Genomic DNA, 25,038 nt, shown 5'->3' on the forward strand with positions numbered 1-25,038 from the left:
TGATTTTCGTATTGGATTTTCTGAATTTACTCCGGGAGTAGTTCGCAAATGACTTGGAACAGGCCTCAGACCCAAAAGTCCATACTTTTGTTTTGTAATGTATTCAGCACCACAATCATAACACAAAATAGTCGTAGGAGAACGGCATATCATAAAATATGACCATTTCTGCCACAATTCCAACATGCAAAAGAATATGAAACGAAAACATTATAGTTTGACGAATTATTAGATGAAACATGGAAGCAATCCAGATCAGCTTCCAGTAAACATATTTCAACTTTTTCCAAGAAGAGATGAAGGGATTCATTTTTGCCCGTGAAGAAAAAATTTCTTCAAGTAACTGGGTCATGTCGAGAATTCGGAACAAAAGGAGAAGATAAATATGAAGAAGCAAGAGAGTTGAACATGTTGATCATCATCTCTGTCAACATTTATTTTATTAACTCGCTTAATTCAATGAGTTAACTTCGATTTTACTCTCATGGGGCCACATTAGAATTTTGGTCCAAAATATGGAGTCGCTGCCCTCCTCGTTTGCCTGGTGGCGTGGAATCCACTGATAGCTAGTACTTTTCAGAATTAGGACGTATATTCAATAGCCTTGAAGGCCGCTAAGTTACTGGGGAGATTGTATTTTGATCCTCGTTCCTTGCGCCAGCTTCAAACATCTGTATTCCAGAGAGATGAGTTTCTGAATATGTTTATTGACCCAAGATTGGTAGCTATTGATTACAACTTCTAATTGAATACTTTTATTTCTATTACAAATAAATTAATTTCGCATACTTAAGCTACTATTGAAAAGAAAGAGAATTAAATAAAGTTGACGAGAATTTTTTATTCTGATGGATTTAAAAAAATGTAACTTAATAATTCGCAATGGATTATTGACGCAAAAAAACTTAATAAGTTAACTTAAGTCAACTTATTTCTTATTAAGTTGACTTAAGTCAACTTATTAAGTTTTTTGCGTCGTCAAGGACATCGATACACTTTCAAAACAGTATCAAAATGCGTCGTTTACTATATAGGGACAAGAAAAAAATTATTTCTTTTGTCTACTGTACAGAGTAGAAAGTTTATCAGTTCTATAACGGTCATGAGTGTTTTATTCACTTACGGTATTAATAATTTGTTCAACTTTTCTAAAAACATTTATTAAGTAATACTAAATAACCAGGATGAATTTTATTAAAATCACACGAATCATTTTAAATTTAAAATAAAAAAACTATTTCAAAATTTCAACTTGAAAGCCGCGTGGCTTCTAAACTAAATCATTTAAACCGTAGTAAATTTACTGGAATCAGTTTATTTTGATCTGAGAAATTTTTGGAAGACCTTGTATGTTAACTAGAATAACGTTATTTTAAATAAAAATATCAATAATCATCATAGATTTTCATTTATTTTTATCTAACGAATCCTTGTACCTACCTTGATTGTTCATGTCACAAGTGCTGGTATAAAAGTCGAACATGAAGAAAAAAATTTCGCTTTTCGAAAAAAGCGCATCGACGATCTCACACGCGTATTAAATCCGTAACGGGAAAAGAAGGAAGTCGTCGCGACGCTTCGATCAACAGACGCCAACTATATTCAGAAATCGGCGTCTACCGGCTATCAACTAGTGGATTCCGTTGGAGGTGCGCCGAATAGCTCGCAAGATATACACATACAATTACCACCTCTCTGTTCGAACTTTTCAGTTTACCGCAATTTTTCATCTTTCGCGGCACGGGTCTGTCTTTGAAATATCTTTCAAGTAATTAGAAAAATGTATGAAAATATTCTTTGAAGCAAACGGTTATATTGATGGTATGTATAATTAATATAATAATAAATATTTAATAATTATTTCATGTAAACTGACAAAAAGTGGATGTAATTCACATGTATGTAAATCTGAACATTTTTATGTAAAAGAAAATATTTTTTATTTTGAGTTTTGCCTCGCTTAATGCTGATAAAGTAGAGACCGTTTCGTGTGACTGTAGAAGTAGAAATTGTGAGGTTAAAGAAGTTGATGTTTTGTACTGTTTGAATTTTTCAGTTTGCCGTAATTTTTTATCTTTCGCGGCACGAGTCAGTCTTTGAAGTAATTAGAAAAATGTATGAAAATATTTTTTAAAGGAAACAGTTACATCAATACATATAATAAATATTTAAAAATGATTTCATGTAAACTGACAAAAAGTGGATGCAATTCACATGTATGTATAACAATATTTTTATGTGGAAGAAAATCTTTTTTATTCTGAGCTTTGCAGCGATTCATGCTGATAAAGTAGAGACCGTTTCGTGTGACTGTAGAAGTAGAAATTGTGAGGTTAAAGACGTTGATGTTTTGTAAATAGTATAAATAATAAAAGTCAAATATTCATTTTATTTGTTATTTCTCGCCCAATGAATAAAAGAAAGAATAACAAAACATGTTGGAATCAAACATTTTTTTAATTTTACCACCCGGATTTCCTGATTTTCTTCTTTTAACATTTTTTGTTACGTGACGAATTTATTCAACTGGCTTGGATTCATTAAAAAAAATCGTAATGTAAACAAACCCTATTATTTGTAAATCTTTTTGTGTCTCAACTCAGTAAATGTTTTCAAATTCAGTTTAATTGCTCTACCCTCAATAATTAGTGTGTGCTATATTTTATCAATACTTCGTAGTAAGGTAGATGAAAACTTCTGGATGGATGAATAACGAGAAAATAGAAGATTTTTGTTATTTTTTGCAATCAGGTGAGTTTTAGTTGTCCTCATATATACATGTGTGTTTGTAGATAACAGGATCTACATACAACGAAATATGGTTAAATGAAATTCATGATTTATTTAACTTATACAAATACAATATTACGGTAGAGGAGGCACTGGGGGCGCTAGGTGTCGGCAATCTTAGACGCCTTCGCCAAAAGACCTGCCCTAGTCTAGGTTTATCTAGAGAAAACGTACTCAAAAAACTTAATGGAAAACAAACATGGCCGTTTTACTTTTTTCTGTTTCTTCTCTCAAATTACAATGTAAATGCAAAAATTGATACAGTATATTTTACTAAATTATTTGGAAGAAGTATATCCAAATGTTTACATAACAATTATGAACAGCGAAAAATGGGCAAGACAATGTTAAACCTAATTATATCGATGTTTTAGCTGCAGGATTAAAATGATGAGGTTGCTATCCTCATGTGTAGTTATGTGAGTTTCATCCAATTTTGTTTACTACATTTTCTCTTTCTGTCACCTTTTTCCATATTAAACTTATCTATTGCAGTTCTTTATGTTCATACAGCTCAGCATCTTTTCCTTCTGATATATTGTAATTAAATGCTTGGCCTGTTATATTTACTGCTGGTTTCCATATCCATTGTTACATCTATTTTTTTTCTACCGTTATGTTCCAAAGACATTCATAACTCATCCTATTTGTCCAAAAAATTTGAATTTTCTTGATCATCTTTCTATTATATGCCCAAGTTTCGGCCTCATATAATAGATTTTACATTGCTATATAATAGTCTTAGTTTCTTTTGCACTAAATAAAATAAAAATTAAGGTCCGCATTACAATAACGAAACCAAAACTAATATATACAAGTGAGAATTGGACATTAAAAAAGAAGATAAGATGAACACACCTGATATAAAGGGGAGTATGTGAGACAAATTTAACAAAGAACAAATGCGATAAATAATAGAAGAAGAAAACTGTTAAATTGATATGTACACATTTATAAAATGAAGACTTAAAGAAAAGTGACGGGAAAAGGAATTTAACTTAAAAGGTACGCTTAGAAGAAAGTGAATACACCAAAAAAGAGAAATAGGGCACATGAACACTCATCTGACACCTGAAAACAGACATTTGAAACAAACACAAAACAGCTGTATTGGTATGTAGATTTATAAGAATGAAGACATGAATAAAGGAACTAGTGAAAAAAAAAAAGAAATGAGGAAGGTGGCAAAAGAAATAAGACAGTGGAAAAAATGGGAACAAGAGTGACCTAAATAGAAGGAAAGCAAATAAGTTGTAAAGTAAATAAAAAAACATACATTTTGTTTGTAAAAAAGTGTATATTTCAGTTCTAAAACTTACAAAATATAAAACACATATTAAAAAATCAATGTGAAGTTTCTAGAAATAAAAAAAAAACAGTCTAAATAAAAGTATTGTAGAAAATAAAATTTTAAGGTTATAAGAATTCCATTTCTCTTTCTATTCCTACAAACTTCAGTTGCTCAGTAGGTCCATATCTGAAACAATTCAAATGAAGATCAACTACATTGAAAAAAAACAATGAAATATACCTGTAATCAAAGAATAATTCCTCTCCTGGCTGAATTGGTCTTTTGGCAAAAATCCCAATTCTGTGATCACCATTAACCATCATCACTTTGGCATAACAATTTGGATTGATCGAATGGTTTGCAAATCTTATTTTATTTCCTTTTCTTGTAGCATCCACCACGAAATCTGAAACACAAAAAGTCAACAAAAATAATACTCCAAAATTTTCTTCAATGTTACCATTATTCAAGTTAAAAAGAAAACTGCACATGTATTTATCGTATACTTTTCCTCTTCTATCTGCTTCATCTTGAGAAATTATTTCCCCGCAATATTCAGAGATGAATTCGTTTTTCTGCGCACTGTCTTTTAAAAATATACCCCAACCTGCTACATCGGACGGAGCCATCAACAAATGTTTATCTGAAACAAGAATTTCGCAATAATAATAATAATAATAAAATAATGAGAGATATCTAACTTACGTAGTCCTCTCTGAACGCTTACATTTTTACATGTAATCTTCGTATTGTCAAATTGATCAGCACCACAAGTTTGGCAAAGATCAGGATCACATTCTCTTACAGCCAAATAACAAGGACACTGTTTGGTGTTACACTGTGCCTTGCATCTACAACCAGGGAATCTATTTTGACCTAAAACATAAAAGTATTAAATAGCGTCGGATTTTGGAAATTGTTTAGCTCTTACAATCTGAACTGCAATTACAGAATTTCTCGCAAAAGTTTTGAGCACCGATGCAAGGGCAGTTATGATCACAGTTTTGTCCAGGATGATCACAAGGAGTGAAATTATAAACGTGATTACTATTAGAGTCTTTTTTTAGTTGAATCTTACGGCAGTGCATTGACCACAAGCGATGCTTTTTCTTCTTTTTACGAGGAGGAGTATAATCACGTATCTGCTCTTCGGAAGAAATATCAGCTGATTCTTTTTGAGCAAAATGATATACCTGAAATTCGAAAAATACTTTCTTAATTCAAAACGCATAAGAGGATTGCAAATTGTGAGGCAATTAATTCTATAAAAAGAAAATAAGTTGTAATAATAAAATCAACTAAATATATTTAGAAAAAAAAAACTATAAAAGCTGAAGTTTACTACCAGATATAAAAGACTATATGAAGAAATTGACATTTTATCTAAAAATTACTTTTTAGATACAATTATATATTATTATGTAGTGTGAGATCAAAACACATTAAACATTAAGGAACAAGTTCAAATATGGATAATATGAGGATTTGTGTCGAAAATCATATTTAAATGAAAAATTTTCTTGAATAGTTAGGTTCAGACCTATTAACTATAAATAAATCTTTATTTAGAACCACTGCAGTCAGTCTTTTTTGAGTTTATAGATATCATGCATGAAGATAATTAGGTTTTAGAATCCAATTCCCACTGATTCCCTTATTTGTAGAGCTGCTGATTTTAAGGGCAATAAATTCCATTAAAAATATTTTTTCATTTGAATTTTATTACCACGTTGCCATATATATGAATCAGGATTTTTTGTAACAAATATTTTGTAAATTCCCTGATCAAATTCTAACTTAGTCCATTCTATTGTTACTATTGGAGAATCCTTTCCAATAACTTAATTAGTTTCAGTATTATTTTCGATAAAAACGAGCCTATCAATGGTGGGCAGCTTTGTACTGTATCTGAACCTGTTTGTGATTGACCTTTTTGGTATCAGATATGATTGAATTTCCAATCTAGCCCTAAAAAAGTGGGATTACGAAGAACACAAACAACTATACTCCACAAGAATGGAAATACAGAACTATTTTTCCAAAGTCACATCAAAATCTCTCATTAATAACCAGTTATGATCCAATAACCTCAGTATGATAAAAAAACTAATTAATCTATTTAAAAGTCACTAAAGACCAAATTCCTAAATATTAATTCATAAGCATTACATCAACTAAGACTAAATCATAAAAAATAAAGATATAGATGAGTCTTTCCAACGAATTTACAGTACATCATCAACTATAATGTTTTATATTTTTATTTATGAAGTTTTAATTGCAATAACATTACATACTAATGCAATTTTGATATACAATAGAGAGGGAGACCTCAATTGATACCCTATTGTACTAAATTGTCAGTGAATAATTAAATTACTAAATTATAAAAGCAATCAAATATTTTTTTACTCACTTGTTGGCAGGTCTTGGTTAGCATAATTTGAGCAATGGCACAATAATTATTGAGGAAAACCTTATGAAGAACTCTAAAGAGACTTTCATCAGAACCAGTCCATTCTTTATGATCATTAGCTCCCATCAATCCTAACAAACTGAACGATGTCGTAGTGGAAACGGGATCTGAATTATCATTATCTAAAAATACAGGAAGCTATCATACCTTAACTTTATCTTTATATCAATTTATTACCTTTGTATTTATTACTATCGTTACTATCTTCTGAACTAGCTTCATTTCCAGAATCCACACTTTGTTGTTTGCATATTTTTCTCGGATTAGCGCCGACGCAGTTTGTTTTTAATTCATTAGAGGTTTCTCCAGCTGTTTTAGACACTTTTGCTTTCACTTCTTTTTCCTTCTCTTTTTCAGATTCTTCTTCTAGTTTAGCTTTGGCAGCCATCGTTTCTTTTACAACATCCTTAAAAATTATTCAATTAGAAGATTTGTTATAAACATTATAATTGAAAAATTTACCAATAATAAGCAGCAGTCAGCTCCACATGGTTCATTGAAAGGTTTTAAATCAGGACCTCGTCTTTTTTGTAAGTTAGGTCCAGGATGACAAGCTTGCAGTCCTTATTTTTAAATTAAAACAATAAATATCACATACATATAATTAGAGTTTGATGAAAAAAGCAATTGGAGACAAGATTTATTATATTGGTTTATACTAGTTTCATTAAAAGTAGCAGAAATTTAAAAATATATGATTAAAAAACGAAACCATTTATTGCCCCCAACTGCCTCTTAGTACTAATTTCTCTGTAGTTATTAAAAAATTCTTATTTTAAATGAAATGAAATTTCATTTTCTGAATTATTTTATTTATATCCTTTACATGAATAACCTCAAGATTAAAGATTCCCTAGATACACACTATATATTTCTAAAAGAACAATGAATTGGGCTAACTAAAAACTGAGGTAATTTCACCATAAGGTGAAAAAAGATGATAACCAAGAAGTCAATCAATTGGGCAGATAAAGAAAAGAAATGAAAAATTTCAGAAGAAATTAAGGTAATTGCCAAGGACAGAATAGCAATGACAAAATTATAGAAAGACTCCTTTAAATGTATTATGAAACCAGTCGTAACCATTTTTTTTTAAATTTGCACTAACACAAAATACCACATAGATTACTCTACAATGGACCCTTCTTGTGTATCAATATTGTATCACATCAATGTATTGAAGAAGGATTGAGTAAAAGGTAGTACCTGCTACAAGTCCGTTTTTTTCCCTGTCAAAGTAAGACTTTACTTTACCAAAGTTGTATACTTTGTTAATTGTATTTTGTACAATATAACACAATTAAAGACTTATTTATTATTATTGTGATATTCAATTATTTTTAATATAAAATGTGAAAAATCTAGCTGTAATCTCCCATTGTTCAGTTTATTATTGTTTTTAAGTCATTCTACTTCATTTTTTTAATAATTTGAATAATGGAAATTGAAAGAAAAATAAACAGAACATGAGATTTCAAAACATTATAAATAAACAAACTGGTTTGAAACTTGAATAAAATATTCACATCATGGATGCTAGAACCATTTATTATTTTTTTTGTACTAGATAATGTTTTCACCAAATCTCCTTTAACAGTGTGTATCTAAAAAGTCTTTAACCTATGGTATTGGTAAATGAAGTGAAACATGATTTCTACCTATTACCTTTACCTTGCTGTCCTAAGTACGTGGCAGCATAAAAGCAATAAACCTCTTCAACAGTTAAAAATTAAGTTTAAAACAATCAAAATAATAAAGGAAGATACATGGTAAAATATTTAGAATTTAAAATCTATTTTAAACATCATAGATTTCAATTCAATAATTGTTATTAAAACGAATGCTTACTATGTAAGAAACAGTCATATTTGAAGCATCTTCTACAGAACAAAGTATGGAATGAATGCAGAGTTTGTTCTCTAGGTACGGAAGCAGCATTAGGCCCATCAATGTTGGGTGTACATTCTGGAGGTGCATTTGGATCAGTTCTTTCAGTCAGTTCCACATATCTATAGAAGAATAAAAAAATAAAAGCAAATAATTCACTTAGAAGAAATATTTACTTGTCTCTTAATTCTTCAGGGCCACCTTTGTCGGGGAATTGTGAGGAAATAGATTGAAAAATAACAAAATTTGGAAAATCCATATCATCTTTCTTCTTATCTTTAGTCTCATCTCCTAACTTATCTTTCTTATCTTTTTCTTTGTCTTTTTCATCCTTCTTTTTGTCTGTTTTATTATCCTTTTCTTGGTAATTCATTAAAGCATGTACCAATTCGACAAAAAGTTCATCGTCTATGAAGCCTGACTCTCGATCACCATGGACTTTTCCATCATAATTTTTGATTAATTCTTCGATAAAAGTGCCATCTTGATCTAAAATTTCATCTCCCATGTATGGTATATTATGTAAAACAGTCTCGTCTTCCACCATAAAGTTCTGTTGGATTGGAGCCCATGTGTACATTGTTGGAATAGGAGTTACAGCATTCATAATTTTTATTGAAACCACTTGAATATCACCTTAAATTAGAAAATTTATGATTAGTTCTACAAATAAACAATTAGCTGTTTTAATTTACCTTCATTTCCTATAACTTCAGCTTTTTTCATGCAAGCTGAATGGGTTGGTAATTCTGGAGTGCTACCCCAAAATGCCTTACTTTCAGCCCATCGTTTTTGTTCTTCACTGAGAAAATCGTTCATTCTCTCTCTATTTTGATTCCAAGCCAATTTAACATCATCGGCTCTTTTGTACCTTTTAAGTTGCCTTAATCTCATGTACTCTTGCTTTACTCGCCTTTTCCAATCTATACCAACCTTTGCTTTAGCCATTTTCACAAACTATATTTCTTTCCAATTGAAATTTAGGTTTATCATCAATATTATTTTACTGTTTCTTAAAACAATTTTTAATTGAAGATAAATGCAACTACCTAGAAATTATCATTGCTTAAATTAACCGACTCTCAAAGGTTAAAAAAAAACATATTAAATACCCGTTACAACTAATAATATACATTCATTATGCTAACGATCCCCAACTACTTCGTTCCCTCCCACTAAAGAAATAACCTAAAAATATGCGTTTTTGACGTATCGTCAATCATTTTTCTTTCTTGTTGAGTAGCTGTAGTTCGATGGTGTGCCCAATTTTAAAAAGAAGAAGAAATAGCTAGTTAATAGTTAGCAAAAGGCACCAAAAGAGAAGACGTTGTTTTCATTATTGTTAATGCATGTTTTATTGTGCTTGTTGTTTAGTACATCAGTCATTCACATTTTGAAATGGCCGGGGTGACTAACGTACTTGAAACGGTGCGCGAAGACGATTTCGTTGAATATTTCATATTTCCGCATTTAGAATGTAATGATGAACAACAACAAGAAAAAATTTTGACAGCGATTTTAAATAAAGCAAAAAAAATCATTGATAAATACGCGAAAAACTACTTGTGGCACAAAGACGAATTCCAATTATCAATTAGAATATCGACATCCAATTTTTTAAATGAAATCGAAGGTCAAAAAGGTAAATATTTATTATTTACATTTGCTGGTACTTGATTCGACTAAATTTTTATTCAGAAAATCTTCCACCACACCTTTATGGTGTGTCCCATTATGGTGATAATATAGAAGATGAATGGTTCATGGTATTTCTTTTGCAACAATTAACAAAGGAATTGAATGAGTGTATTGTGAGAGTACATGATGTAGATGGGGAGTTTTTGTTGATTGAGGCTGCTGAATATTTACCCAATTGGGCCAACCCAGAAACCTCTCAAAATAGGGTAAGATCTATTTTTTCAATAATTAGCAATAGACAGTAATATATACTGATTTTTTTGTTTTATACTATAGGTTTACATTTATAATGGTAAAATTCATCTTATACCTCAAGATTGTAGCAATACTGAGATCAAAGTTAGTGAATCCATTTTGGCTATAAGAAAAGACCCTTCAAAAACAGTAGCTTGTCCAGAGATACAATCCAGCATAAATACAAAGCTTGAAAGTTATCCTGAGAAAATAAAAGACAATATCCATAATGCAATAGTTTTTATACCAATAGGAGTAGCTAGAGTTTTAAGAGCAAAACCCAATTTGATATCAGCAGCAGTTCAAGCTTTCTGTAATAGAGATTCTATCGATCTAAAAGCTTGCAGAGCCATGAAATACTTTCCTCCAGAAAATCGAGTTAAAAGAAGTGTAGTTTTTACCAAATGTTTATATGCCATGCTAACAAACAGTAAATATCTTCCAGATAGAAGAACAGGTTGGAATTTACCTTCTTCTACCTCAAACGACTATAAATCTCATTTGTTGGGAGTAAAACTTGCTTGTGGTTTTGAAATTTTAGCTTCACAAGCAAAACCAAGTACTGATGTTGATTCTGATAGAGGCTGGCAGAATTATTTGAAGAGTTTGAAAGATAAAGGATATTTCCAAGAGTACTTAGAACATTCTCTGGGTTATAATAATTTACTTAACAAAGCTAAACAATATTATATGGAAAACAGAGATTCCATGCACTACAGCTCCTCAATAGGACAAGATATTTTAGACTTGAGCCGGAACTCAGATATTGGGGTAGACGATCAGATGAATCTTGTAGATGATGATGATTCTTGGCTCAATATTAGCTCAGAAGAATTGGATAAGATGCTGCAAGAGAAGTACGGACAAAAGAAGATATTTAATGTTAATAATAATTCAGATGCTACAGGTTTTGCTGGAAAATTAACCAGTTTTTTGAACCACGTATCAGATGTGGATGGAGCAGAATTTCCTACAGAAAACGATTCTCCTGTTAGACCTCCTAGGCGTAAAAACAAAACAAAAGTATCTTTTTCTAATGAATCTAAAAAGGAGGAAACTGCAAATCCCAAAATTAATTTTGACCCAAATTCATTCGCTTGTGCTCTACAAAACATATTAAATTTTGCTATTCCTGAAGATGATTCTTGGGATTTAGAATCAGATTCGGATATGAGTGAATATGAAGAAGACAACTATGTAAAAAATCAAACTTATGAAAGTGGAAAAGATAAAAACAAATTACAAAAATATATGGATGAAATGGATAAGGAACTAGAAGGTACAACTATTGGTCAAAGCTTTGAAAAGAAAAAGAATGGAGATAGTTTTGATGATATAGAGACCTTCAAACCTGTAGACATTAACGTCAATGCTTTGAAATATATTTTGGAGAGTTATAAAAGTCAGATGGGAGAGGCAGGTCCTTCCAGTAATATGCTAGGACCGATGGGAATTCATCTAGATCCCAAAGACAATGCAACTGTTGAATGAAAGAAGAATTTTATCAATGTATCAAATTACCTCAACATGAGACAAGTATTGGATTATATGAGCCATATATTTCTGAATGATGTGAAACTTAGTTTGTAGTGCCTTGTGAAATGTATGTTTTTCTTTTTTTGCAAAATTGTGTGAGAATTGATGAACAAAACTTTTTTTTAAATTCATAAAGTGAACTATATCATACATAATTTGAAGATACCATCAAGTATTGTCGTTTCAACAAATATCTGCAAAATTAACTCGGGATTTTATCAAGGTTGCCATATATAATACCAAGATGTGTGTTTTTTATAAGTTTAATTTTTTATTGGTAGATTTTTTGCCAGGCACTAATATTACCATTTAGTATAGTTGTAATCTGTACTTTTTATAAGAGATTATGTGTAATGTATTCAGGAGGTTCTTAAATGTTGCCAATGTATTGAACTAGAAATGGAGGAGATCCATCAACGGATTTAGGTTTGATGTCGCTCTAGGCTCTGTTTATCGCGCCGCCGTTGATGTTAAAAAATGAATTTTATTAATTTTGTTGCAATATTTTTATTTGAAATAACTTTATTTCGTTAGAATATAATTAATATTAGACAAATTTAAGTATTAATGAATTTTAAAATTTCTTTTTTCCTATCTGTGGTCCATGTAAAAACATCAATTATATCATCATAATCAAATTCTTGGACAGTTGAGTTTCAATAGACAGTAACTCATTAAGTCTACCTTGAACCATACGTGCACGTAAATATAGATTTTTGGTCTTTCCAATGTAGAAAAAGATCTTTCTCCTGAACAATTCGTAGCCAGAATACTCAAAAAAATACTTGAAACAACTTCAACATCCCAACAGCTAAGTGAATTTAATACATTGCATATATTTTGTACATCTTCTGTATTTGCTTACGAATCTTTAAAGTTGATAATGTAAATTGATACATTTGTTTCCTAATGTCTATTCCAAATTGCCGACTAGTTTATTGGCAAGATTTTTCAATTTGTTTCAGAGCCGGATTAAGCTAGGGGCTTGGGGGGGCTATAGCCCCAGGTCCAAGAGGGTTTTTTTTGAGGTGTCGATACCACAAATCTAACGTATTGACTTTATTTTTTCAATTTTTTCGGGTTTCCGATTTCCTTAAGCATAGATTAAAATTTTTATAAAAATTTTCATATGCACATTATACCCTGCCAATTGCACATTACTCAAAGTATCTAAAATAATATAATCAACATTGGTGCAGAAAAGGTATGCTTTAATTTACTTGTGACTCATCTGGACTCAAGATACTATCTCTTTCTTCATATTCAGAAAATTCTCTCTCTCATGTCCCGAAGAAGTAGAGTGAACTATGGATCTGCATATCTGATAAATCAGCTTGAGATTCTTAAAGCTTTTTACTAAATTGATTTAAAATTACATAGTTAATGATGTATTATATTCATACTTACAGTTGTATAATATCGTTCTTTTTTGCAATTATATATGTCTGTAGTTGGTCTTGTGAAGAAGACAATCGATCATATATTTCTGTATTTGATTTCGATTGATAGATAGAAAATATGTGACGATACATCATAGATTGAGTCACGTGATTTAAGATTTTCACCGTTTCTACTTTTATCTAAATGTAAACATTTCTAATTTGAATACTCTAAATTTTGACTTGAATTTTAAATCCTGTATGTGAAAAATATTAAGTATATCCCTACTATATTCTTTTTGCTACGTTAAGTTTTCCGTTCACAAGCATTCAATGTCCTACGCTTTTTCTAGTGTTCTTTAGTACTTAAATCCCATAAATTGCACAGTTATGGCTTAGATACGGTTGATTCGCTTTATGCAATAAGGTAAATATATATTTACGGTACTATAAGCTTCAAATGCCCATAACTGAATAAGATTTATATATACGTTTAGTAATAGAAGAAAGAATTATTTTAAATGTGAAATTTGTTCAAAACTACCAGAATGGAAATGATCTTAATTAAATAGTTGGCAGGTTTAAAACAGTAAAATTGTGGTATTTTATTTGAAAACAATTTTGTTTAAAGCTATACTGTGTTTATTGATGATGTTATTACATGTGATAGCAAATGGACATCATTTATAAACATGTCTAGTGATATTAAGTATAAAATGTTATAGTCTTGAAATAGATTTCCATCAAAAGTATATTTTTCTATCAGAACTAATGTAAACAAATTTAAAATAATAATAAATATATTTTGCTATATTGTTTGAAGTATTTTAAATTGGAAACTATGCTATATTTACATAACACATTGTAAGGTTTATAATATACAAGTGAGAATCAAGACATTGTTGTGTTGTTTAAATATCAAGATTTAAAAAAATCCTTCATTGGCAACATTTACGAAATTTCTCTCTAGTTATATGTGTAGCTTATTAAAATATGTATTTGTAAAATATTTAGGAAAACAGGGAAGCTTGTTGAAAATTTTGACTGTTATCTTTGTAAACAAAATTTTATCTGTTTGTATTCAAATCTAGTCTTGTTTGCACTTTTTTTGTAATTTTAAACTGAAGGATCCCAATAAATTCCATCAGGATATAAAACTAAGTATTTTTTTAAACTCTGGATATTTTCTTTTGTAAAAAGGTAAGAAATAACAATGGCACAAAACATGAATTTTTAATTTGTTCATAAATTTATTTTTATCAAATAATAAATTCAATTTTGTCAAAAAATTATGTTTTGTGATTAAATTAATCTAATTATCGCTTTTCTTTTGAAAAATGCCAATTTTCTTTCAGCTCGATTTTGTCTAAAAATTAGTTTTCTCAGTTTAATTTGGCCAAAAATTGTTTTTCGTGTTTAAATTGTTTACAAAACAGCTATTTGAGTATAATGTAGTTAAACAATCCTTTGATCGATTTAATTTAGTGGAAAAATCGTTTGCCCAGTTAAGTTTGATCAAAAATTGTCTTTAAAGAGTTTGATTTTGACAACAAATTACTTTTAGTAGTTCAACTTAGTGGAAATAAAGCTTTTTAGATTTAATTAATAAAACAATGTTTTTTCAAATTCAAATTTGGTCGAAAAATGGCTTTTCTTACTCCATTTTGGTCAAAATTTTACTGAGTCTAATTTTGTCCAAACATTCCTTTCCTAACTTTTGATATTTACCACTCAATCACCTGTAAAAAAACAGATTCCAGCTGAAAAATTAATATTTATTCTCTTATTTGAAGATTGAAATGAACAATTAACAACATTTTTGACAAAATGATTAAAAGAAACAAACAAATTTATTCCTAATTCAAGCAAATAGTTTACAATGGCTTGAACCACTTTGGTATATTTTCTGTAGGTGTAGGTATTTTCCTTTCATGAGTAATACCTGAGCTGGTACTTGCACCTTCATTTACAACTACCATAGGTGTGACTTTTGTCATTTCATACGTATCAACATCCTCATCCATCACATTACATTTCCTTGTATTTTCTCTCCTAAAACACAAAGACTGTTTTCCTTGGCTATATTACTTAAGGATTTTGTTTTTCCAGAAAATGTGATAATAAATATTGATAAATCTCAATACAATTTATAACATACCTAATTTTTGCAGCAGCCAAACTTGCCACAGAGTTACTAGTAAACTTGTCTTTTAAATCTTTTCTAAGAAAGTATTTTGATCCCTGTTCGTAAGTACCAAAATGAATTAGTGCCCCTGGCACAAATCCAAGCTCTATTAGTCTTTTACTTTCTTCTAAAATACATTTTGGTGGTGTTGAATCTGAAATATGAGTTAATATTAATGCTGGATTTTTAAAATAATTCTACTAATACTTACAAACATAAAATCTCAACGATTTATTTTCCAAATAATCTCTAATGAATTCAATAACATCCCTTATAGTATCTGATGGTGCAAAAGTTCCTTGCAATACAACTCTTTCGGGAAACTTTATCCTTATAATGGTTTTCTTATAAATGCTCAAACTTCTCAATTGTTTTTTCGATTCTTCCAAATTTCTCAAATTTGATGTTAAAAGTGGACTATTCTCTATGTTGTGAAGTTCTTTCTTGACATCCTTAAGTAACTTTTTAGCATCATCTATTGTTAGATCAAAGAAATCATCAGGAAGGTCTTCACTGGGTACTGCTGAAGCTGTTTCTGGGGAAAACAACAAGGCATTTCTCTTTCCCAACTGAAAATATGACATGATTTGAAATGGTACAAGTTGATAAAGAGAATAAGTTAGATATGGTTTTCATCATTATATTTATACATTCATTTGATGTTGAAAAAGATGAGTAAAATTATACTTACAAAGATAATATCATCTTTAATTTCATCTGTTTCCATATTACACTCTTCCTTACATTTCTCTGAACAATCCATATGGTCATCTATTTCTTTCTTGGTACAAACACAGTTTTCCAATTTTGAAGTCTTCTTTTGTTTCTCTGGAACACTTCTTTCGTCTTTTACGTGTGATGTTAATGTTTCATTGTTTTTTCTCTTCTCCCTTGCAAGTTTGATCAAATCTACATTCTGTTTTTTCTGGATTTTTTCTACTTTTGGTGTATCTGATCTATCTGATTCTGATCCACTGTCTCTCCTAGTCACTATTGGGGATTGGTGATTTGGTAGAGTTTCTTCTAACGGTTGGAATTTTCTCACATATGGTTTTTCTTCTATTGGTTTTGAAGGTAGAGGTACAGCAACATTGGCTTGTATTTTTAATTCTTCTGGATTTTTATTAATTACTCTAATCATTGCTCTTCCCCCTGTTAATCCTAGACTTTTTAAAGTAACAATTGCGAGTTCTTGACCATATATTTCACGTCTTGTATATATAACTACAGGACTCTTTCCTTGTTCTAAACATTCTGGGTATATTTTAGAAAGAATATTAAAAAGATTCTCGTTAGGACTAAAATTACCCGTCAGTCTGTTTCCATTTTCTAAACTTACTGCCAGCATAACTTCAGACTGTAATCTTGTTTTAGTAGCAGCAACCAATTCTAGTTGTGCATTATTAGGCAATCCTGAAAATCTAAAAGTTGTTGTAGTATCCAATATTTTATTATGGTGTTTCAAATCATAATCATCAGATTTCAAGTTTTGTTTTTTACAGACTTCTTCCAAAATCTAAAAAAAAATTCCTGAAATTATTTTTTAAAATTTTCGGATTCTAATATCTTACTTGTAAAATTGTTGTATTTGGGGTACATTTAACTATTTGTCTTCTTCCATTTAAGGCTAGTACACAAACACTGGCTTCAGACATTTTTAAAATTCTATTATAAACTTTTTGGATGAGCCAGCTATATTTACATATTAAACGTCAAAATTAAATTTAACCTATTTAATTGTGAAACACAGAACATAATCCTTATATCTATGAAAATATATTGTACACTGAACAGGCCATTTATTAAAAGAAGAAGTTTTCGTTGAAATTTTGAGTTGTGAACTCAAATTCTCTCAAATGTATTCTGTAATTCTAAAATATTTGGTTATTAAGAATAAATCATAAAATAATAATAAATGAGTCTTACAAATTCAAAAATATTATTGATGAATAATTAGTAATCAAATTTTAGTTTACTCTATATTTGACTGAACGTATTGCGCATATTCACAGGGTAAAATAACTGATTTGACGTGTTGAGCATTTTATAATGAATTTAACCTTAAAAATTCAATATAGTTCAAAATGTTTACTAGGGGTGCAGGTCTTAACGTAATACGTATTTTGAGAAATATCACTACAATAGCAGAGAATAATTCTGCGACTGTGGCTTCATCCTTGGAAACTTTAAAAAATAAGGATACTGAATTAACTAGAACAGAAAGTCTTAGAAGTAAACCGCAAAGAATGGAAATTTCAGAGATTTCAAAAATATTAAGGCCTGGAGCTTTATCAAGCGTATACGTTAATAAATCTGAAATTCTACAAGAGTTAGTGAAATTAGGAACCAAATTGTATGTAATAGAGAAAGAACCAGAGGCTATAAAATTGATATTAAGCCTTAAATTTGACGATATTAAAGATACTATTATATTTCTTAAAGATTTAGGAATAGAAATTGAGGATATTGGTAATTTAATAACAAAAAATCCTTTCATTTTCAAAGAAAATTTAGAAGATTTAAAAGTTAGAATAAATTATTTACAGTATAAAAAATTTACTAGTGAAATGATTGTGAGAATTATTAGCAATAATCCTTTTTGGTTATCACACAGGTAAAGTTTTTGTCACCATATTTCCAGACACATTAAATTATTTATTTTGTAGTACTGCAGACATTGATAACAGATTAGGATTTTACCAAAACAATTTTATGCTTTCTGGAAATGAAATTCGTTCATTAACAACTAAATGTCCTAGACTTATCACTTTTTCTTTAGATAGTGTTAAATGTAATATTTTCTCATTAAAAGAAGAAATGGGTTTTACACCTGAGGAAATGAAATTAATTATTCTTAGAAGGCCACAATTATTTAAAAGTGGTAAATTTTCCAATTGTTTATGTTTAAAAGTATATTCACTAATTTTATTTTTAGGACGGTATAAACTATTGCAGACATTCGACTATTTACACAATAAAATGAAAATACCCTTGGAAACAATTGTTGAATCACCCGAAATTCTCTCTTGCAGGGAGAGGAGATTAAGGGAAAGACACTTGTTCTTGGTAAAACTTGGTAAAAATCAATATAGTCCCAAAAAGCCGAATTATATTGGATTAAAAACTTTAATTTCTGGAACAGATGCATATTTTAGTACAGAAATTGCGAATTCTAGTGTGCAAATGTATAATGAATTTTTAAAAAGTTTGTAAATATAATCTTTCATATTTTACAATTTATTTTTATTTATATAACAAATATACATCAGTACACCACAAGTGGTAAAGAAGTCACGAAACGACGCAATATTGTTGAACTAATTAGTATATTAGATTAACTTCTTATTTTTTTCATCTATCAGAACTAATTGACTAGGGCCAATTCATAAACTTTACTCTCCCTTTTCCTGGTGACGTTTGCTGTTACAGTTAGGTTAGGTATATACTTAAAAAAATGTTAGTATTGAGGTAGAAAAAGTTGCTAACTCCCATTTTTAAAAAAGCGATAAGAAAATTACGTAGAATTAAGGTGCAATTCCATGTCGACGCCAATTTAGAGCGTCAAATGAGGTCATGTGACATAATTTTGACTGGAGCGCTATCCTAGAAGAATACAGTGACAAGCTTCAAAACGTTGAAAAAAATACGGCTGCGAGTTGACCAATCAGAAATCTACAGAATTGCCAACTTAAATTCAAATCAGTCCTCCTTGCTTAAAAACTGGGTATAAAATATATTACCTTAGTCTGACTTGATTACTGATCTTGTTTAAATTTTTTGTTTAAATAGGTGAATTTTTCTGATTGATCAATATATATTATATTGTTGAAGTTATTGATAAAATACTATAAAATATTTACCTCGTTGTTCATTATATTTTTCAGAACACTAGTAAACAGCTGATAATAAGGGTCAAGGTTTTTTGATATAATACACTATTTAAAAAGTTGAATAAACAATTTAAGATTAGGCTCAAGTCAAAATTGTACCACATAACCTCATTTTACTTTCTAAGCCAGCCAGTAAGAATTGCATATGAAAAGTTAGTGAATCTACGTAATTTGTTTGAGTGAAAGGGAGAAGTTGAAGTAGATAAAAATTGATAAAACGAGTATTTGGTTACATCACCATTTCAATAAGAAAGATAGAACAAAATTCATGGAGACGCTGTATTGGCAATATTCATAGGTTGTGATAACCATTTACCATCAGACAATGCGTATATTTCTACTTTTATGGTATAATAAAAATAAATTTTCAATATATTACTCATTTATTCTCAGGCAAATTAAATTAATATATATTTATTAAAATATTGAATCGGGTACTGTGTAGGCTCACTGTTGTTTTTTGAGCCATTTTTTCTTAAAAGCTAACGTGTCTGATTTTTACAAATTGTGTCACTGTCTTTAATTAAAGTAACGAAAAATATGCTTGTTCAGTATAAAGAGACATTTTATTTTCCTAATTTGTACAAATTTGAAGAAGATAGATTCTGGAGGTTTACAAGAAATGCTGGGCATGGCAGGCCTTATCAGAAGGCTAATACCCAGATCAACCACCTCCGGCCAATTTAATCGTTCTTAGCCACCCACTATTCTATTACGAATGAGCGGAAAGACGTAATGTACAGAGAGTTGGCAATGCTAGACGTAGATGACAAAATATATTACATCTCTTCTTCTCTTTTTCTTTGCATTTTGAGACTTGGAAATCTGTCAAATAGTTACATTCAGCGCCATCTGTGAACAGCGTATTCATGCGCAGTTCTTGGCATAAATATATTTTTTCTGTCTACGTGTAGAATGTTGAATATGTACATGATCCGGTGATTTCTAAAATAAAAGTACCTCGTGCTTTATAAATCATCAATAATTTAATGAAAAACATTATTAACTATGAAACTTCTTTGTACACTTATCGTTCTTTCCTTCGCTATCGGGGCGTATACCGATGAACACAATCACATAGTAAGTATACACATTTTTTATTCAAACTAATTAAGAAACAAACATAATTTGTGTTATATTTACTTAATCATCAAAAATTCTAGCTCAAAATTGCTTACCTCTTATTGATATTTGATACGCTGTTAAAAGTATTGAACAAAAAGAGTTGATTTCTTTGTGCAGTCACAAAATGAAAATAGATTTACTTTGAATCAGCAAATTTCTGAATACCGTGTTTCTCGGTTTTTTATTATAAATAATACCTGCGAGAAATATTTTGTTAGAATATTAATTATTAAAACCTATCATTTGAGGGCAATTCTTTATGTTTACTTTCAAATTTCACCAACGACGTGGCTATATTTATTTTAAAAAACTCTTAGACTAGATTTTTCACAATTATCTCCTACAGTAGGATTTATTAGGTTTTTATTAATTCTAAACACCCATCATAATAATATTATTCCGTAAATATTAAGTATTTAGAGCAAAGTAACAATGGGTTCAAGTAAAAAGAATGCAATAATTCAATTGACTAGATGTATGCCATATATCTTCTTTTAGTACGAAGATAATGAAGAAATTGTGTTATGGATGAATACAGTAGGACCATATCATAATAGACAAGAAACATATGCATATTTCTCGTTACCTTTCTGTGTTGGTTCTAAAGATACAATTGGTCATTACCATGAAACTCTTAGTGATGCTTTACAAGGAGTTGAACTAGAGTTTAGTGGTATAGAACTTGAATTCAAAAGTAAGTAAATGATTTATTTATACAAAGAATTAATGCTCATATTTCTGGATAATTTTAGTTAATATGTCCCGAGGAGATTACTGTGCTGTCCAGTTAGATGAAGAAAAATACAAAGCATTTGTATATGCTGTTAAAAATCATTACTGGTACCAAATGTACATAGATGGTTTACCTATTTGGGGAGTAGTAGGAGAAATGAAAGATAACAGTTACTACATTTGGACGCACAAGAAATTTGAAATAGGATATAATGGTAAACAAATTATTGATGTCAATTTAACATCTGAAGAAAAAGTCGAGTTGAAACCTACTGCTCAATTAAAATTTACTTATGAAGTTATTTGGAAGAAGAGCAACGTTAAGTTTGAAGACAGATTTGATAAGTACTTAGATCATAACTTTTTCCAACACAGGGTAAGCTTTGAAACTAATTATATAGTAAAAAAAGAAGTTTGTACTTTTATTTATTCATTCCTAATTTCCAGATTCATTGGTTTAGTATTTTTAACAGTTTCATGATGGTAATATTCTTAGTAGGTTTAGTTTCAATGATTCTTATGAGGACTCTTAGAAAAGATTATGCGAGATATAGCAAAGATGAAGATATTGACGATATGGTAAATATCAATTTAATTTTTAAAAATACGATTTATTTATTTTTTTTTTATCAGGAACGTGACTTGGGAGATGAATATGGTTGGAAACAGGTTCATGGTGATGTTTTTCGTCCCGCTTCTCATTCCATATTATTTTCAGCCCTAATTGGTGCTGGTCATCAATTGACTTTTGTTGTCTTTAGTGTTATAGTTTTCGCTATTTTAGGAGAACTGTATACGGAGTAAGTGAATTTTTATGCTCATAAATAATTGAAAATTTTATAGGTCGAAAGGTAAATAAGGTGAAATATATACATTATGTTCTCTCAAAATGACACTAATTGGCTTAGGTGTGACTTGTATATATATATTTTTTTAAATATATCAAAAATTTTGTTGAAAATGATGAAAAAAAATCCTGTGAAAGCTCCAGTTCTTGAATTTTAGAACTCTTTAATGGTTTGTTAAAGAAGCTGGATTTTTTTGTACAAAATTAGAAAAATTATTTGTTCTTCCATAGAGACTCAGGAAGTGGTATTAAAACTCAGACCACATACAACTGATACTTTGATGACATAACATTTAATATATAGCTGGGCACCACCAGCTTTTAATTAAAACAAAAGTGAATGATAAAGAAAAATGTGTTGTAAAGGATTCATTATAGGATTCTCAAAATCAATCAAAAAAGTTTCAGCAATAAACTTTTTATAGAAAAAAAAATCAATACAATATCAACATAAAACATATATTATATAATAATTAACGAAATGGGAGAAATATATGATGAACTTGAATTTTTCTTGAAGAAAACCAGTTTTAACTAATCAAATATCTTGTAACACACATTATTATGTATATATCTAATGTTATTGTATATTTTTGTAGGAGAGGATCTTTACTTACCTTGTCAATCTTTGTATATGCCATAACATCACCTATCAATGGATACTTTGGTGGATCTCTCCATGCTAGAATGGGTGGTAAAGCATGGATAAGACAGTTATTTGTATCAGCCTTCATCCTACCTGCATTTGTTTGTGGTACAGCTCTATTTATCAATTTCATAGCTATATATTATCACGCTTCAAGGGCTATACCTTTTGGAACTATGGTAAGTATTTTTATTATTATTATTATTAAAAAAAGATTCTTAAATTATTTTCTTTATACAGGTGGCTGTAACGTGTATCTGTTTGTTCTTGATTCTACCACTCACGCTATTTGGTACAGTCCTAGGTAGAAATCTGGCAGGTCAACCTGATTATCCCTGTCGTATTAATGCGGTACCGAGACCTATTCCAGAGAAAAAATGGTTTATGGAACCAGGAGTGATTATCTTATTAGGAGGAGTTTTACCGTTTGCCAGTATTTTCATTGAAATGTAAGTTTCCATTTGTTAAATTATATTTAATAATAATTAATGTTTATTTACAGGTACTTTATATTCACATCGTTTTGGGCGTATAAAATCTATTATGTTTATGGTTTTATGTTGTTGGTATTTATAATCTTGATTATAGTTACTGTATGTGTTACAATCGTATGCACTTACTTTCTATTGAATGCTGAAGACTATCGTTGGCAATGGACTTCATTCTTAGCTGCAGCTTCGACTTCAATATATGTCTATGTGTACGCAATCTATTATTTCTTTTTCAAGACAAAGTAAGTTTTTTTAACTTTTTCTAATTCCTATAATGGTTATTAATTTTTTTATTTTTGTTTTAGGATGTATGGTTTGTTCCAGACGACTTTCTATTTCGGTTACATGGCTCTATTTAGCGGTGCGCTCGGTATAATGTGCGGAACTGTCGGTTATATCGGTACGAGTATATTTGTAAGAAAAATATATTCGACTGTTAAAATTGACTGATGTTGTTGTGACAAATATGTAAATAGGTGCGTTGAATATTCGTTGAAGAATTAAAGAGTCTTTCACGTTAATTTTAAATTTTTTTTTTACAAAAAATGTTCTTTAAAATTGACAGTAGATGGCGTTTTAATATTTTGAGCAATTTAACTAATTGTCAAAATCAGCTGATGTTCATTTAAAAATGGCCGCCTTGGGGTAAACAAATAAGTTTCTGTGTGATTTATTGGATTTTAGACCTTATTATTTGCAGTTTTACCGCAAAATGATTGGTTAAAGATAAAGTACGAAACATCCTTCCGAAAATCTGGATTTGTTGATTTTTTTTTCAATCATGCAGTGTCGTGCATAGGTAAGGTTATAAATAGAAGTTAACACGGGTAGATAGGAGAAAATCGATTGTTTACCCTACGGCCACCATTTTGACGTATATCAGATGTTTATTAGATTGAGGTTAGGTGTGAAGTTATGGAAAATGGAAACTTTATTTAGTCGATTTCTTGTGTTGATTCTACTGTCAGCATCTTTGAAACTCTCAAATCATTTGTTTTTTTTTATTGTGTGATTATGTAAACATAAAAATACTTTAATTTTCGGTATAGTTTTTATTCCCTGTATATATTCCAAGTATTTATGATTTTTTAAAATTTATTAGTTGGGCCAGTCAAAATAAGCTAATAGCCAATAATTTGGTCATTTTTGATGTGATTTATATGAATTTATTATTTTGGTTAATTGTGAAAATAATTTAATATAAAAATAGAATAAAAATACGTTTTGTCTCATTTTAACCTACAAAAAATTCTTACAAACCTAAAAATGCTGTTTCAAGAACTACCTTCTTCGACATCTAGCAGGGGACACTCTGGTTTCTCTTAAGCTATATGTAGCTTTGCTCTACGAAATGGCATCAAATTTACTTATAGCAGAGCTATATGTAGCTAACGGAGCTATATAGTGTAAACCCAGCTTAATAGTTATAAAAATCATTAATCTACTTTGATATGCCTGCATATATGTGTACCCAGTAGTAATCACACACTTATTTTGTAGTGCTTGAAGCTTCCTCTATTTAATAGAATTCTATGGAATGGAAATTATATGTTAGATTAGTAATTTCACTGGAATCCAATACTTTCAAATCATTTTGGATGGGAATAATAGTTTTCGAGTATACTTTCTACTCCTTTTGGATTTTTATACTTCTGAAAGGTGTTCTTGTAGTAATTCTGTTGATATCTTTGTTTTTCACTTCTTTTACATTACAAAAATACCCTGTATAGGAAGGAGAAGGTGGTGACATAATTTAATCACTTACAGAATATTTGGAAGGCCACAAACATCTTAGGAAGGTCCTATTGGCATAGGAAAGTGGGCTAAGAGC

General features: G+C 29.8%; 6 protein-coding genes across 14 annotated transcripts in view; 3 read left to right on the top strand and 3 right to left on the bottom strand.

The window, feature by feature from the left end:
* Positions 1 to 1,744, bottom strand: part of LOC130890853 (adenylate cyclase type 2-like) — a 103,217-nt gene extending 101,473 nt beyond the window's left edge. For all 7 annotated transcript variants that reach the window (XM_057795237.1, XM_057795231.1, XM_057795235.1 and 4 more), the window contains exon 1: positions 1,441 to 1,744. Coding sequence is in view for 5 of the 7 variants with exons in the window: in XM_057795231.1 (XP_057651214.1) it covers positions 1,441 to 1,483 (43 nt within the window). In the remaining 2 variants the exon portion in view is untranslated. The remainder of the gene's footprint in view (positions 1 to 1,440) is intronic.
* A 2,323-nt stretch (positions 1,745 to 4,067) lies between these two features.
* Positions 4,068 to 9,634, bottom strand: LOC130890856 (histone-lysine N-methyltransferase E(z)). Of its 2 annotated transcripts, XM_057795242.1 has the most exons (12): positions 9,557 to 9,634; positions 9,140 to 9,493; positions 8,621 to 9,080; positions 8,406 to 8,566; positions 7,020 to 7,120; positions 6,735 to 6,963; positions 6,498 to 6,679; positions 5,013 to 5,274; positions 4,787 to 4,957; positions 4,542 to 4,724; positions 4,322 to 4,487; positions 4,068 to 4,267 (listed from the first exon to the last, which is right to left on the bottom strand). In XM_057795242.1, the coding sequence occupies exons 2-12, from the start codon at positions 9,390 to 9,392 to the stop codon at positions 4,207 to 4,209; spliced, it is 2,229 nt and encodes a 742-aa protein (XP_057651225.1). In that variant the 5' UTR covers positions 9,393 to 9,493; positions 9,557 to 9,634; the 3' UTR covers positions 4,068 to 4,206. The 2 variants fall into 2 exon arrangements, with proteins under 2 accessions (XP_057651225.1, XP_057651224.1); XM_057795241.1 differs by having other exon boundaries at positions 9,140 to 9,626.
* An 11-nt stretch (positions 9,635 to 9,645) lies between these two features.
* Positions 9,646 to 14,448, top strand: LOC130890860 (protein ecdysoneless). Its single transcript, XM_057795248.1, has 3 exons — positions 9,646 to 10,086; positions 10,143 to 10,348; positions 10,419 to 14,448. The coding sequence occupies exons 1-3, from the start codon at positions 9,843 to 9,845 to the stop codon at positions 11,865 to 11,867; spliced, it is 1,899 nt and encodes a 632-aa protein (XP_057651231.1). The 5' UTR covers positions 9,646 to 9,842; the 3' UTR covers positions 11,868 to 14,448.
* A 597-nt stretch (positions 14,449 to 15,045) lies between these two features.
* Positions 15,046 to 19,470, bottom strand: LOC130890862 (tether containing UBX domain for GLUT4). 2 transcript variants are annotated; one of them, XM_057795250.1, is made up of 6 exons: positions 19,337 to 19,470; positions 17,048 to 17,347; positions 16,168 to 16,992; positions 15,688 to 16,045; positions 15,450 to 15,630; positions 15,046 to 15,343 (listed from the first exon to the last, which is right to left on the bottom strand). In XM_057795250.1, the coding sequence occupies exons 2-6, from the start codon at positions 17,129 to 17,131 to the stop codon at positions 15,166 to 15,168; spliced, it is 1,626 nt and encodes a 541-aa protein (XP_057651233.1). In that variant the 5' UTR covers positions 17,132 to 17,347; positions 19,337 to 19,470; the 3' UTR covers positions 15,046 to 15,165. The 2 variants fall into 2 exon arrangements, with proteins under 2 accessions (XP_057651233.1, XP_057651234.1); XM_057795251.1 differs by lacking the exon at positions 19,337 to 19,470 and adding an exon at positions 17,403 to 17,484.
* LOC130890866 (transcription termination factor 3, mitochondrial) lies at positions 17,501 to 18,712 on the top strand. Its single transcript, XM_057795256.1, has 3 exons — positions 17,501 to 18,090; positions 18,143 to 18,357; positions 18,412 to 18,712. The coding sequence occupies exons 1-3, from the start codon at positions 17,561 to 17,563 to the stop codon at positions 18,687 to 18,689; spliced, it is 1,023 nt and encodes a 340-aa protein (XP_057651239.1). The 5' UTR covers positions 17,501 to 17,560; the 3' UTR covers positions 18,690 to 18,712.
* A 719-nt stretch (positions 19,471 to 20,189) lies between the features above and the next one.
* On the top strand, positions 20,190 to 24,425 carry LOC130890861 (transmembrane 9 superfamily member 3). Its single transcript, XM_057795249.1, has 9 exons — positions 20,190 to 20,446; positions 20,990 to 21,185; positions 21,244 to 21,599; positions 21,671 to 21,802; positions 21,857 to 22,023; positions 22,670 to 22,895; positions 22,957 to 23,165; positions 23,219 to 23,449; positions 23,513 to 24,425. The coding sequence occupies exons 1-9, from the start codon at positions 20,375 to 20,377 to the stop codon at positions 23,655 to 23,657; spliced, it is 1,734 nt and encodes a 577-aa protein (XP_057651232.1). The 5' UTR covers positions 20,190 to 20,374; the 3' UTR covers positions 23,658 to 24,425.
* The last annotated feature ends 613 nt before the right edge of the window (positions 24,426 to 25,038 follow it).

This window comes from Diorhabda carinulata, chromosome 2, assembly GCF_026250575.1.
Source record: "Diorhabda carinulata isolate Delta chromosome 2, icDioCari1.1, whole genome shotgun sequence".
In the NCBI taxonomy this organism is placed as follows: Eukaryota; Metazoa; Arthropoda; class Insecta; order Coleoptera; family Chrysomelidae; genus Diorhabda; species Diorhabda carinulata.